Source organism: Phaseolus vulgaris, chromosome 3 (genome assembly GCF_000499845.2).
Source record: "Phaseolus vulgaris cultivar G19833 chromosome 3, P. vulgaris v2.0, whole genome shotgun sequence".
Classification (NCBI taxonomy): domain Eukaryota; kingdom Viridiplantae; phylum Streptophyta; class Magnoliopsida; order Fabales; family Fabaceae; genus Phaseolus; species Phaseolus vulgaris.
This window is the reverse complement of record NC_023757.2, coordinates 30,980,378-30,993,363: the sequence shown is the minus strand read 5'-3', so window position 1 is coordinate 30,993,363 and position 12,986 is coordinate 30,980,378. Positions and strand designations below refer to the sequence as shown.

At 27.7% G+C, this 12,986-nt stretch overlaps 1 protein-coding gene across 2 annotated transcripts; it reads left to right on the top strand.

Annotated features, from left to right (window-relative positions):
- The first annotated feature begins 4,461 nt into the window (after window positions 1-4,461).
- Window positions 4,462-8,826, top strand: LOC137807103 (probable WRKY transcription factor 47). 2 transcript variants are annotated; one of them, XM_068607559.1, is made up of 7 exons: window positions 4,462-4,840; window positions 5,036-5,113; window positions 5,210-5,377; window positions 5,772-5,835; window positions 5,915-6,027; window positions 7,695-7,805; window positions 7,973-8,826. In XM_068607559.1, exons 1-7 carry the CDS (start codon window positions 4,733-4,735, stop codon window positions 8,525-8,527), a joined length of 1,197 nt encoding a protein of 398 aa, XP_068463660.1. In that variant the 5' UTR covers window positions 4,462-4,732; the 3' UTR covers window positions 8,528-8,826. The 2 variants fall into 2 exon arrangements, with proteins under 2 accessions (XP_068463660.1, XP_068463659.1); XM_068607558.1 differs by having other exon boundaries at window positions 7,692-7,805.
- Window positions 8,827-12,986: the final 4,160 nt, after the last annotated feature.

The window sequence follows — 12,986 nt, the reverse complement described above, 5'->3', positions numbered from 1 at the left end:
AGACACAAAATTATGGAGCTCATGACTTTTTTGATCATGCCAAGCTTCTCCTTTCGAGATGTAGATGCTAACATGTTCGTCTCACCCTTCAAAGCATCAACACAACCTTATTGTATCAAGATTACCTCAATATTGATTCTCCACAATCCAAAGTTGTTCTCCCTAGAAAACTTCTCGATGTCAAATTTGGTGTCATGTCTTTAACTTCTTGATTTTCTTATTCTCGTAGACAACACCAATTATTGGATTCACAACCATAACAAACAAGAAAACATAATAACAAACAAGAAAACACAATAACGAGACTAGAATAAAGTACCTTTATGAAGACTAAAAGATTCTATACACAAAGTACAATGCAAAATGCAATACACTGTATAATCCATATACATAACAATCTCCACATAACACAATAATTTAGAGCCAATCATTTGATATTCCTTAATAAACAAAAATCAAATTAAAAGATTTATGTACATTAGTGAAATATCTATAGATAGAGTTAAATTAGATCATGTACAAATTTAATTTTATAAACTAAGTTAAACTAAAAATTCACCTTATAATATAATATTAAAATTTATCTTAATAAAATGTATTGATCTTATCGAATTATTTATTATTGGACTGATAAAGTATTCACAACATATCTAGTGCTACACTGATAAAAGATGTAGAGTTATAAATGAAAAGAAATCTCAAATTTTTTGAGACTGGTTTTATATTATTGACCGAGCCTTTAAAGTCCATTTCCTAGTGAAATTGTATTGTACGTGATCGACATTGAAATTGAATTTTACGACCAAATGGTGACCCCATACTCTAATAATTGATGGGCTCCATCCATGTCTTTGGTTGAATAAGCAAAGACAATGAAAAATGAAGCATGACTTCCTTAAAGCCACAAAGATGACATTACATGCACAAAATAATGGAATATATGATTAAGTTTTTCTTTTCTTGTGATTTTTTCTTTTTAATTCTTTTGAAGAATTTTCCATTTGAAAAAAATAAAATAAAAATTATATATTACTTCTCTTTCATTTCTTTAAACCACTTCTTTATTCAAACACCAGCACAACTACTAATAAGACAATACTTGATATACATGAAAGGTATATATACTTATTATTATTACTAAATATAAATAACTAGTATCATGTTTTAAAATCAAATAAACAATAATTTATAATTTTTTTATCACTGTATCTTATAACTTGATCCTTTATTTTAAATACTTTTTAATAATTCCTTTTATATTTTTTTGTTTGGATACTTTAGTGACTAAAAATATATCATGATTTTTATATTTTACTAAAATTTGCTAAATATAATCATACCCACATCTTTTATCTTAGAATTATATTATTTATGATAAAAATTATACATTTTTATATCATTTCTAATATATTTTTCATTCATTTGGGTCAAAGATTTATTTTTATATTCATGTTTTAGTACGAAAACTTAACTAGACTGGTATTGGTAAAAGAAATTTTAAAAATAGTTTTAAAATAATACCAACTTGTAAAATAAAATTTATTGAAACGTGATTTGAATTTTAATAAAAAAATAAAAATATTATATTATATGTTTAATTAACAAATGTATGCATTTCTTTTTGTGTGAATTAGAGATGGAAAATAAACTTCTACTAGTTTTTTTTATTTGAGAAACTCGTATCATGGAATTAAACAAATATGATATAAGTATATGTAATACCAAGACAAGATGACTAAATTGTATCATATTCTTCATTCACATACTCATCTTATTTTAAATTATTAATATAGATTGTACTATACTTAGATTCTCTTGGTCTAAACAATTGAACATCCATAGTTGAATATCATTTGGATGTAGTTGAAGGACCTAACAAGTGTTCATTGGTATGATATGATTAACATAATCATGGTACAAAATGTTACCATAATATCTAGATTAACTCAATAAATCATCCTCATCCGACCAGTATATGAGGTCCACTTAGATCATATAAATATGTACTCCAATCAAGATGAATGTACGCATTGATTAGTATTTATTACTCTCAACCATTATATTTCAAATACTATAAGAGTACATTTTGTAGACACACCACCTTCGCTCAAAACCAAAAATAAAAAACAATACAACTAAGACAAAGATACTGAAAAACATCAAGACCTTCCATACTCATAAAAAAATAGATCTTAAACACATAGAAGAATAGATCTTAAAATTTATTTAACCTTTATTTATGAATATAAGTGAAAATTTAAAAATATATATGACAATTATAAAAAAATTCGTAAAAGTTAAGTAGACATTTAATTTTTACATCTTATTAATATGAGTTTTTAATAAAAAAAAACATATGCACTGAACCATTATCATCCTAATAAAAGTATTTCAGGCTAATTCAGCAGTACCCTCTTTCTACTTTCTTATTAATGTCATTCCCATGCAAGGGAAACCAACCATAGTTCCCTTTCATTTTGTCGTGATGGAGCGTTGACATACGTTATTATATACCTGCATTTCTACTTTCTACATAAATCTAAACACATTCAATGCATTTAATGCCTCAACCAACCAATCACATAAATATGGATCTTCTGACCAGCACAAATGAAGGGAACGCGTTTTAAGTACAGCACCATTTTCAGCTATTCTCACTCACCAATCTGAAACCAAAGAAAAAAACACACTGTTCACTACACTTTTAAAACAAATTTTTCATCTCCAACTTTTCTTTTAGGATTAATTATTTTATAAGTATTTTTAATTTAGTCTTTACTAAAAATATTATTCTATTAAATATTTTAAAAACTTATATTTTCACTTGGATCTCTATCGTTAGATTTGTCATTGTTTAGTGTAAAACATAGTTGTTATTTACGCGTCATTTTCATGAAAAAAATTATTTAATCAAGTTTTTAGTTTTTTATAAATTTAATTATTTTCAATTAATTTCTTATTAAAAATATTCACTCTTTACAAGTATCCAAAATATTTGTATTTTTTAATTGAGTAATTGTTGTGGTCAATTGAGATATTATAAAAAGTCATTAAATAAAAATTAATTCTTAGATATTAAAATAATTAATTATTATTTTATTAAATTAAAAATCATTTATAAACTAAAAAATTACTGATATCTAAGTTATATATAATCATTAATTACTAAGATTTTAGTTATTAACTACTTTATATTTTAAATTAGTCTCTAATAGTCTTTTAGAGACTAATTTAGAATCTAGAATATTAGTAGCTAATTTAAATACTAATATAGAAACTATTTTATAAATTTTTATTAATAATAGAAATCTCTTTAGATATCAATATTTTTTAATGTATAAGATAATATCTAGTCTAGTCAATATAGTGACTAGTTATTTTTCTTTATCTAAACTTAGTTGTTATTTAATGATTTTTTTTAATGAGAGTGACATAATCACGAAGTATCAATTAAAAAATACAAAAATTATAAATATTAAATATAAATGAATTTTTTTAAATGAACCCATTTAAAAATAAACAAATTTATAATAGATTTAAAAATTAATTAATAACAAAATTTAGTGATAGACACTCAATTAAAAAATATAAAATTTTTAATATTCAATAGAAAAAAAAATTATTGAAAATACTAAATTACAAGTAACTTGAAACTTAATTAAGCTTTTATTTCATGCTAATTTAAGGTATAATTACAAGTCTTTCATTTTCAAAAATAATAATAAATTAAACAATACATGATATATAATTGAAATAACACTAATTTATCTTAAAATTTTGAATGAAAAGTAATTTTATGTTTTTCTATATTAATTTATGATTTATTGATGAATGTTATTCTAATTTTTTTCTCAAATCTCCCCATTATTTTCCAATAAAATGATAATCAAACCGCTTCCCAACTAAGAAATACAAAACAAAAAACAAAATAACTCGTATTTGGGAAGAAAAAACCTTAGCTAGAAGTCCATTGGCATACCAATAATTGTCTCCTAGTCTAGAGGCAATTCTAATTTTTCATAAAACAGTTGTTAATATCCGTAACCTAAGGAAATGTTTTAATTATTTTTTTTATAGAAAAGGTGTTAGCCAGAGAAACATCATCTGTATAATAAAATATACAACAAAATTAAAGTAAAATAAAGAAATAAGAATTAATTAATTTAATGATCATCGTAATATAAAAGACAGCTCTTTTGACTTTATCTCACATTTTCACATCAAGTTTTTAGCCGTCCTTTGTACAGTGGAAGGGTTTGCTTTAACCTTGTTATTTGAAAAAATCATAAATTTAATTTTCATTGTAAAAAATAAAAAAACCTTCTCAGATTTAACTTTTAAAACAGTTATTACAAAAGTTAATTTCATAAATTAAATTAAATTGAAAAAAAAATGTATTTGTTCAGTAGTCACTATCTTTTCTCCCCTCTACTTAGACAAGGTCACTTGTATATTTTATGTGGAAAAATTCTTTGATAAGAAGCAGACTTGATACTTAACAAAGACTATGGAGACCAGAAGAGAGAGTCTTAGTTATATATATAGCAGGTTGCATCCACTATATATGAATCTATATATATATGGTTTTGCTTCACAACTGAGATTCCAGTAGTGATATGAAGTCTGACCTGGAAGTGAAACCATACAACAACCCCAGAACAGCAGCTATATATATGCATATCTGATATCACACCATCTCAGTAACTGTGACTGTGCCATAAAATCTATATAAATGAAGGACAAAGTTGCATTCAAAAACTTGCTGGAAGTTCAGAAAAAGGCATCTGTTAGTAATACAGATGCACTGAACTGGACTCAGGAACCCTCCATTACAACTACTGTAAGTTAATTACATCCATGTTATGTGTATATACTACTTTCTAGCTAATTTTTCTTACGCTTCACCTTTATCTCTACCTATTAATCTTTACTTCTTCTTTTTGTTTTTGTTTATATACAATATAAATTAGAGTAGCTAATAATTTGTTTTGAAATCTAAATTATCATGTTCTATACATGTTTGTGAATTGTGCAGCTAGGATCTACTCTTCTTGGTTTGAGGCTTAATAACTTTGAGCTTCCCCAAAATCTTGAGCAACAGCCACTGAATCAAGTGGGTAATCTTTGACAAGTTAAATTGATCTAAAACTGGATGAATTTTTTGACTGATGCCCCTGTGTTGGGTCTTTTTTCTGTGACTGGATTTTAGTTGGGCTTGTTGCAAATTGAGCTAGAGGAGGTGAAGAAGGAGAATCAAAATTTAAGGTCAATGCTTAATAAGATCACTGAACACTACGCTGCTCTTCAGAATCAGTTATTGTTGGCGATGCGGCCAAAGAAACTATCTTCATCACCTCAGAATAATGAGGACATGCAGGCAAGTTTGACCAAGAATTTGTTTCATATATGCTTATTTGACTAATAGTTCGTTTTGTTGTATTGCACTTGCATATTGTTCCAGTAAGTTTTGGCAGAAATACAATTTTATTAATTAGAAATGTTTTGTATATGGATTGTTCACCCAAATAGTCAATTTAATTTATTTCATCCTTTTTGTTGATAAAAAAAGAGAGAATAAGTTTAGCAGCACAATGATACATAGGTAACAAAAATTTAGTTCTTTTTTCTAATTATTAACATCACATGTATTATTATCAGTAATCTACAATAATAGGAGACGTATGAATAGTTAATTAAAATTTATATACTCTTCTACCTTATTTTAAACGAAATGATCTAAATGCATAAACCATGTTTTGGTATGTCTGTAGAAGGATAGCAGGCAAGATAACGTGAAGAAGCCAGGTTTACCCTCGTGGCAGTTCTTACACAGTGGTAAGGCACCCTTCAGAAGTATTTTAGTTGTGTTGAACGTAGGCAGAAACCTGACATATATATATTTACAATGTTGAAGGTAAAATGAATAAGCAAGTAACACAACAAGAAGCAAAAATGATAGAAGAACAGGCATTTGAGGCTTCTTGCAAGAAAGCTAGAGTGTCCATAAGAGCACGATCAGAATCTTTGGTATGTGTGAATTTCTATCTTATTTTTGTAGAATTTTATTTTATAAATTGGATTGCTAATTCTTATAACATCTATCATTTTATATATGCATTAATTTAATTGATTTTTTACTCTGATATGAAAAGTTTGGTATCAATGATTAGAAAGAGTGTATTCACAAATGTAAATATTAAATTTAATCTATTTCTTTGTTTTGTTGGAAGGTGAAAATGGAGTGATCATAAAAAAAAAACTTTCGTTGTAACGGTATAATAAAATAATTAAATAAAAATGAGATAAAAATTACTTAGTTGTTATATGATCTAAATTGGATAACATTTAGATAATTAAAAATATTATTGATTTCTAAATTAATTTATATTATTAATAAATAATTTCTAAATTGGTATCTTTCTAGTTAGCTATTAGGTTTTAACTACCAATTATTTAAATTCTAAATTTGATAGAAAAATTTGAGTAACTAATTATATACTAATTTAGAAATTAATAATCTTTTTAAGTCTTTAAAATAGTTTTTAATTTAATCACTGTAACAACTAATTATTTTTTGTCTCTAAAATTGGTTTCTATTTATTGATGTTCTAGTGGAAGTAAAATTTCTTTAATATTCAATAGTATTTATATAATATAAAATACAAAATTATTTAAATGTTTTTTTTTCTAAAGACTATTATAGTAAGAAGTTTGATCTTTTTACATAATTGATTTATGCTTATTATTTTTTCACTCACATAAATATGTTAGAGAGGACTTTCTTTACACGTTCTCCTGTCTTTATATCTTTATTTTTTTTAAAAGTCCTATATATTAATTTTTTTTAAATAACTTTATACTGTTATTCAATAAAATCACCACCAATAATAAATTTATTAATTTTTATTTACTTAAAAATTATACTGTAATAATATACCGTGTAATTCTTATTCTTATTAGATCTCTTCTCATGTTTTTTCTATATAATTTTTTTTTCTTTTTAATTCATATCCTTTTACTTTAGACAGCCTAAATAATTCATTTATAATATATAAATTTGAAACATGGGATAATATTACAAGTTTTAAGGCAAAGATTAAATGTTATTGGAGAGAAAATTGCAGACAACAAACCACAATTAATGTTTCACTGTCTAGTTTAGTTAAATCCTTAATTCTTCATTTTCATAACATGTCCATTACTTTCTTTCAATGACATTAATTCAGTAGCATCGCCAGTAAATGATTATTCTGGAGTTTAATTAGTATAAGTGTTAAGCAACTTTTCATGGAGGGATATAAACTAATGTTGAAGTTATTTTTAAAAAATTAAAGTTGTTTTTTCTAAGCAAATGACATTTGTTTCAAGAAAAAAAAAAGGTTAAATAAAGCAAGCATTGATTTACTTTTAAAGCCGTGAAGTAAGTGTGATTTAATTATCAAAAACTGAACCCATAGAACTAAAATATAATTTTTATCTTAAGTTAGGTGGTTAATTGTATAATAAGTGGTAATACTTTAACACTTATACACTAACATACCTACACTCTCGACACACTAATAAATTATTATTTTAATTATATTTATTTTATTTTTTAATTAAAAATATTATTATATTATTATAATTGTTTGATGCAAGCCATAATGGTGCATATATATGTATATAAGTGTGCATTGGCATGTTATTGTTAGAAGGGTGATGGGTGTCTATGGAGAAAATATGGACAAAAGATATCAAAGGGTAACCCTTGTCCTCGAGCCTACTATCGTTGCAACATGGGAACAGCATGTCCAGTTCGCAAGCAGGTCTTTTCTCCTTCATATTACTTCACAAATACAAACACTTTTTCATTAACATAACATACATACTCGTTGAAGTTAATGTTGTTTAAGATTTTGGAACATTTCAAAAGTGTCTATGAAAGTGTCTTGCAGGTTTACTTAAAGATATGTTATTATTTACTTGGAAACAGGTTCAGAGGTGTGCTACTGATGAAAGTGTTATGATCACAACCTATGAAGGGAACCATAATCATTCACTCCCTCAAGCAGCCAGATCCATGGCTTGCACAACATCAGCAGCACTCACCATGTTCCTTTCTGGCTCAACCACTAGTTCACATGCCACCACTTTTTCAAATCATGACCTTTTCTCTTCACTGTCTGCTTCTACCCACTATCCATCTGCATCATCTTCTTTAACTGTAACACTCGACTTAACCCAGCCCCCTAAGAACTACCCCAAATTCCTAACTGCAACTGCTCTTTCTTCAAGCCATTCTCAAACTTTCCCTCTTTCATTGAACGGTTACCCTCAACAGTGTGAGGGATTACCCTTGGAGAAAGAGCTTCCCTTGGTGGATGTTCTTAGTGCTGCCATCACCAGGGATCCTTCTCTTAGGGCAGCATTAGAAGCAGCCGTTTCCTCTTTGGTTGGAGATTCTCAGAACATCAGTAACCATGGCCAACTTAGTAGGAGTGATTATGACCCTTCTTCTAAGATGTCTGCTGAAGCTTCACGGATTTAGAGTTGATAATGATTGCCAAGAAATTAATAAATTAAGCAAGCGAGACAGCAATTGTGCCCATAAGGTTGAGAATAGGGTAGATTTTCAGTGATATGATGTTCTGTATCCTGTATTTTGTATTGCCTTTTTTCATAATACATTTCATCTCTCTACATTGGTTTTGTATAGTTGGGATTTGCTGAGATGTCAAAGTCAAAATTTACAGTAATGTCTAGCATGAACTGTCCAAAAAAGTTTGTCTTGGTCCCCTGCAAAGAGATGAACATATTTATATATAATAAGTATAATATATTGTATGATATTGCTAGCAAATAATCATATTTCTTAAGGATGTAGAGAAACTTTTAAATAGATCTTCGTTTCAATTTCTAGCATTGAATGTGAGAGGTGTAAGTTAATTCAGAAAATCAATGATGATAATATATGAATAGGTGGTTTTTCTGATAAAAAAATTTAATTACTTGTCTTTGAACCGATATTCTTCTTGAGTTTCAATATTTAGACATCCCAAATTGGATGAGCCAGGATACAATTCTCTATGTGACTAAAAATAATATTATTTTAATTATGTTGTAAGGTCCACAGGATGGGCTGAAATATTCTAAAAATATTTAAAATTTGGGTGTTTAGAATTATGTTCTGAATTTAAGTTAAAATATTTTGGAAATTACATTCTGAATTTAGTTTGTTCAGTTCTTCTCCACTTTTTTAGCTTCGGTGCCTTCTTCTCCTCCAGAGTATCTGTTAGGTCTTCTCCTCGAGCTTCTGTTCCAAGTTCTCTTCCAGCATCTGTTTCAAGGTTTGTCAATCCTCCACCTTTTCTTCCAGCTTTCTCGTTCGTCCTCGTCCACATCGGTATTTGCAAGCGGAACCTCTGCATCCCTTTTCATGATGTTTGGGTGGTGCTATTGCTAACCTTACATTGATGTGTTCTGTTTAATTTCAGCAAAGTGATACATTTTTTATTCATTGATTTATTTTTTTATCATTGGTTTATAAGTAAAAGATTGAATCTTGTTAATTTTTGTTAGGTGATAAATAATCTAAAGTGTGTCCATTTTATTTGCTCCGTGATGATACTTGTAACATTATATGGTGACTAAAGTCAATTTTTTGCTGACAGTATTTTTTTATTTTATGTTAGGAATTATTTGATGGATCTTTAATTCAGTAATATTTTATCTGATAATAGACACAGAAATAAGAGGAATTGGTTTGACAAAGACAAACGAGAAAGAGTGAAAGAGAAAGGCTACAAGAGAAAGTGAAGGTGAGACAAACCCTGAAACAATAATAGATGAGAACCCAGTATAAAAACTCAAGAAGACCGAACAAATAATGAAAGAAAATAGACGATACCAAAATAAATAAAAAAAGTGGAGGAAGTAAGTTTGCACCTCAAAATATTTAAACCTAAAATCAGAATCACCAAAAATTTTCAAAATTTTCCCCATTTTCAGCACATACCGTAGATTCTACAAATCAATTAAAATATTATTATCACATGGAAAGTTGTATCCCTACGCTACCAATTTCCGGTCGTTCAACTGCCATTTTTCTTCTTGATATAACTCTCCAAGAGCTTGTTGTGTTTGACAACATTACCTTCTCTTTTCTTTCTTGTGTTTGACAATACCTTCTCATTTTTTTATAAGAATTAGGTAGACACTTTCACATAAACTTTTAAAATATAATTGTAAACTAATTCTAACATTTAAAAAGTTGTTTTATTTTTATATTGTTATTTAAAATGTTAAAAAATTGAAAAATGTTAGATGTTGCTATATCTTTATTGATTATAATTTCAGAGTCATACAACCCAACAACTTCATGGATAAAATTCCTACAAGAACGAGTTTATTTAGAAGAGGAGTGTTAACCCCTTTAAATTGTGTGATGTGCCAAGACTCGGATGAATACTCACAACATCTTTTTCTTGGTTGTATTGTTGCTCAACAGGTTTAGGTTCAGTGTTTCAGATGGATTGAGATTACGTTTGTCCAACATAATGATTCGATGAGTCATTTTGAGAATTTTGTCTTACCTTATGGCTCTCTAAAACAAAACCTGGTGTGGAAAGGTATGTGGGCGGCAGTTGTGTGGTCTATATGGGATTAAAGGAACCATATTGTTTTTAGGCAAGAAAAGGTGAACGCGGAGGAGATTTTCCAAATGGCACAATTAAAAACATGGCTTTGGATGAAACACAGGGTGAATGGTTTTAACTACTCCTTTTCTGACTGACATTCGAATCCCCTAATTTGCATTAAGAGTGTCCTATAAAAGGAAGGATTAGCGTCAGTTTGTAGAGTACAAGTTTGATGGGCAAGGAAGACTTGGTTTATGCTGCGGGAACTTGTTTTTCTTGAAGGAAAAACACAAGGGAGAGGCCCCATGGTGGTTTTGAATTATGCAATTTTTTGTTGTTTGATTTTTTTTCGGCCAAAGAAGATATGTTGATTTTTGTTGTATAGATGTTGGTTTTTTGTTGTAGTTTTGGTGATGGTTTTGCTGGTTTTATGTTGTACAAATGCTGGTTTGTTGCTGCAGTTTTGGTACTGTTTTTTGCTGGTTTTATGCTGTATAAATGTTAGTTTTCTGCTGCAGTTTTGGTATTGGTTTTATGATGTACAAATGTTGATTTTTTGTTACAGTTCTGGTACTGCTTTTTTGCTAGTTTTATGCTGTATAAATGTTGATTTTTGCTGCAGTTTTGGTGTTGTTTTGATGTTGTTTTTGCTGTAGTTAAAGTGCTTTTGATGTTCTTTTTGGAGCTTAGGCACTGATGTTTTCAGGTTTAGTAGGGTGTTAAACATAGTTTGTTTGAGTGCGTGTCCTTGTTCTTTGGAAATGTTTATAGTCATCTATTATGTAGATGATTTTAGACTCTTTCTTGTTATGTTAAAACAAGAACCAAAGAAACCTAGATCTTTATGTTTGTTATTTTGTAAATTTTTTTCATAAGGATTGAGACACCCCTAAATTGTTCACCTTTAATTTATTTATATATTGCTGATAAAAAAAATAAAAAACCCAACAATTTATTAACATTGAACAAATTTTAAAAATTGTAAAGTGATTATTTGATTATGTCGTTGTGAAAAGTAACATTTTTTATAATTTGATTAATGCATGATGGGTTAAGTGGTGGGTAGGAGTGAATATTTTGCCTATGATTCGGAAAGAAATAATAATGGTGGGATTCAGAACATGAAGGCAAATGAATGTAATCCATATATGATTATTTAAGAAAAAGAACTCATACTCATAGTTAGTTTACTTACCAGAAAAGAATTGGAAAGAATGAAAAAAGAAGTTGGTGAAAAGTGAAATAAATATAAATATAAATATAAATTCAATATTCAGTTGTTTAAATTCTTTAAAAAAACATTTTATAGAAATTATGGATCCAACGTATGGTGCGTTCCATCTAAACCTGTCTCCTTGCTAGTCGCACTACCTATTTAATATCCACATAAAAAAAACTCACAAATATTTTTTAATCTAATTTTTTTTTGAATATATTGATTGTAAAAATAATTGAAATTAGATTGTATATTAATAGAAATATTTTTTCTAAAAAAATCAAATAAATTCAACGAATAAATTATCATTTTAAAAAAATAATCTCTTTAAAAATGTATTTAGTTTTTATAAATTTTAATTAAAACATAAATTTGTAAAATTAAATGCTAAAGAAATTCAATTGTTAATATTTTTCCATCGTTAAGCTTATTATAAATAACAAATAGAGGTACAAAATTAAAATTTAATTAATATTTACATAAAAATCATTGATCCTAACTAATAAACAAATTGATGAAATCAAATTCTAAACAAGTTACGCTAAAAATATTTCTCTCAGCCATCCTTTTCAAAAATTTCAAACAAATATTCAAATAAAAATTATTAATATGGCACGTATACCACATCACAATCAATGTCACTCTGTTTAACTCTCTCATTAAAATTGGAGTTGTTAGTTATGTGCCTAGTAGCCTAATAGACTGAGCAAAATATGAAAATCACCAAGGATAATTTAGCTATTGTAATTTACAAGTGGTGGTACTCAACCTCTAATGATGGTAGATTTTTTAGTGTTAATGCATGATGTCCAACTAGAATTATTAAAGCCTTTGAATCATGGATTTTGAAGGGGAGAAGATACTTGTGAAGGATTAGACTTCAACTATCTTAATACTCAAATACCCATTGAGATTCATCAAATAAATGGAACAAGGAGATGTAGATAATTTTGTATACTCGCCTTGAATATCAAATAGTGATTTAAGCTTATGAATGATAACTATGCTCATAAAACATGACAAACCTAAATATCAATACTTCTCTAATAAATATATCAAAAGTAATATAACCTTTTTTCCTAGTTTATATCCAAGAAAAATGCATTTTCTAACCCTCTGACCTATTATTTTCGATGATAAAAGTAAAACAAACA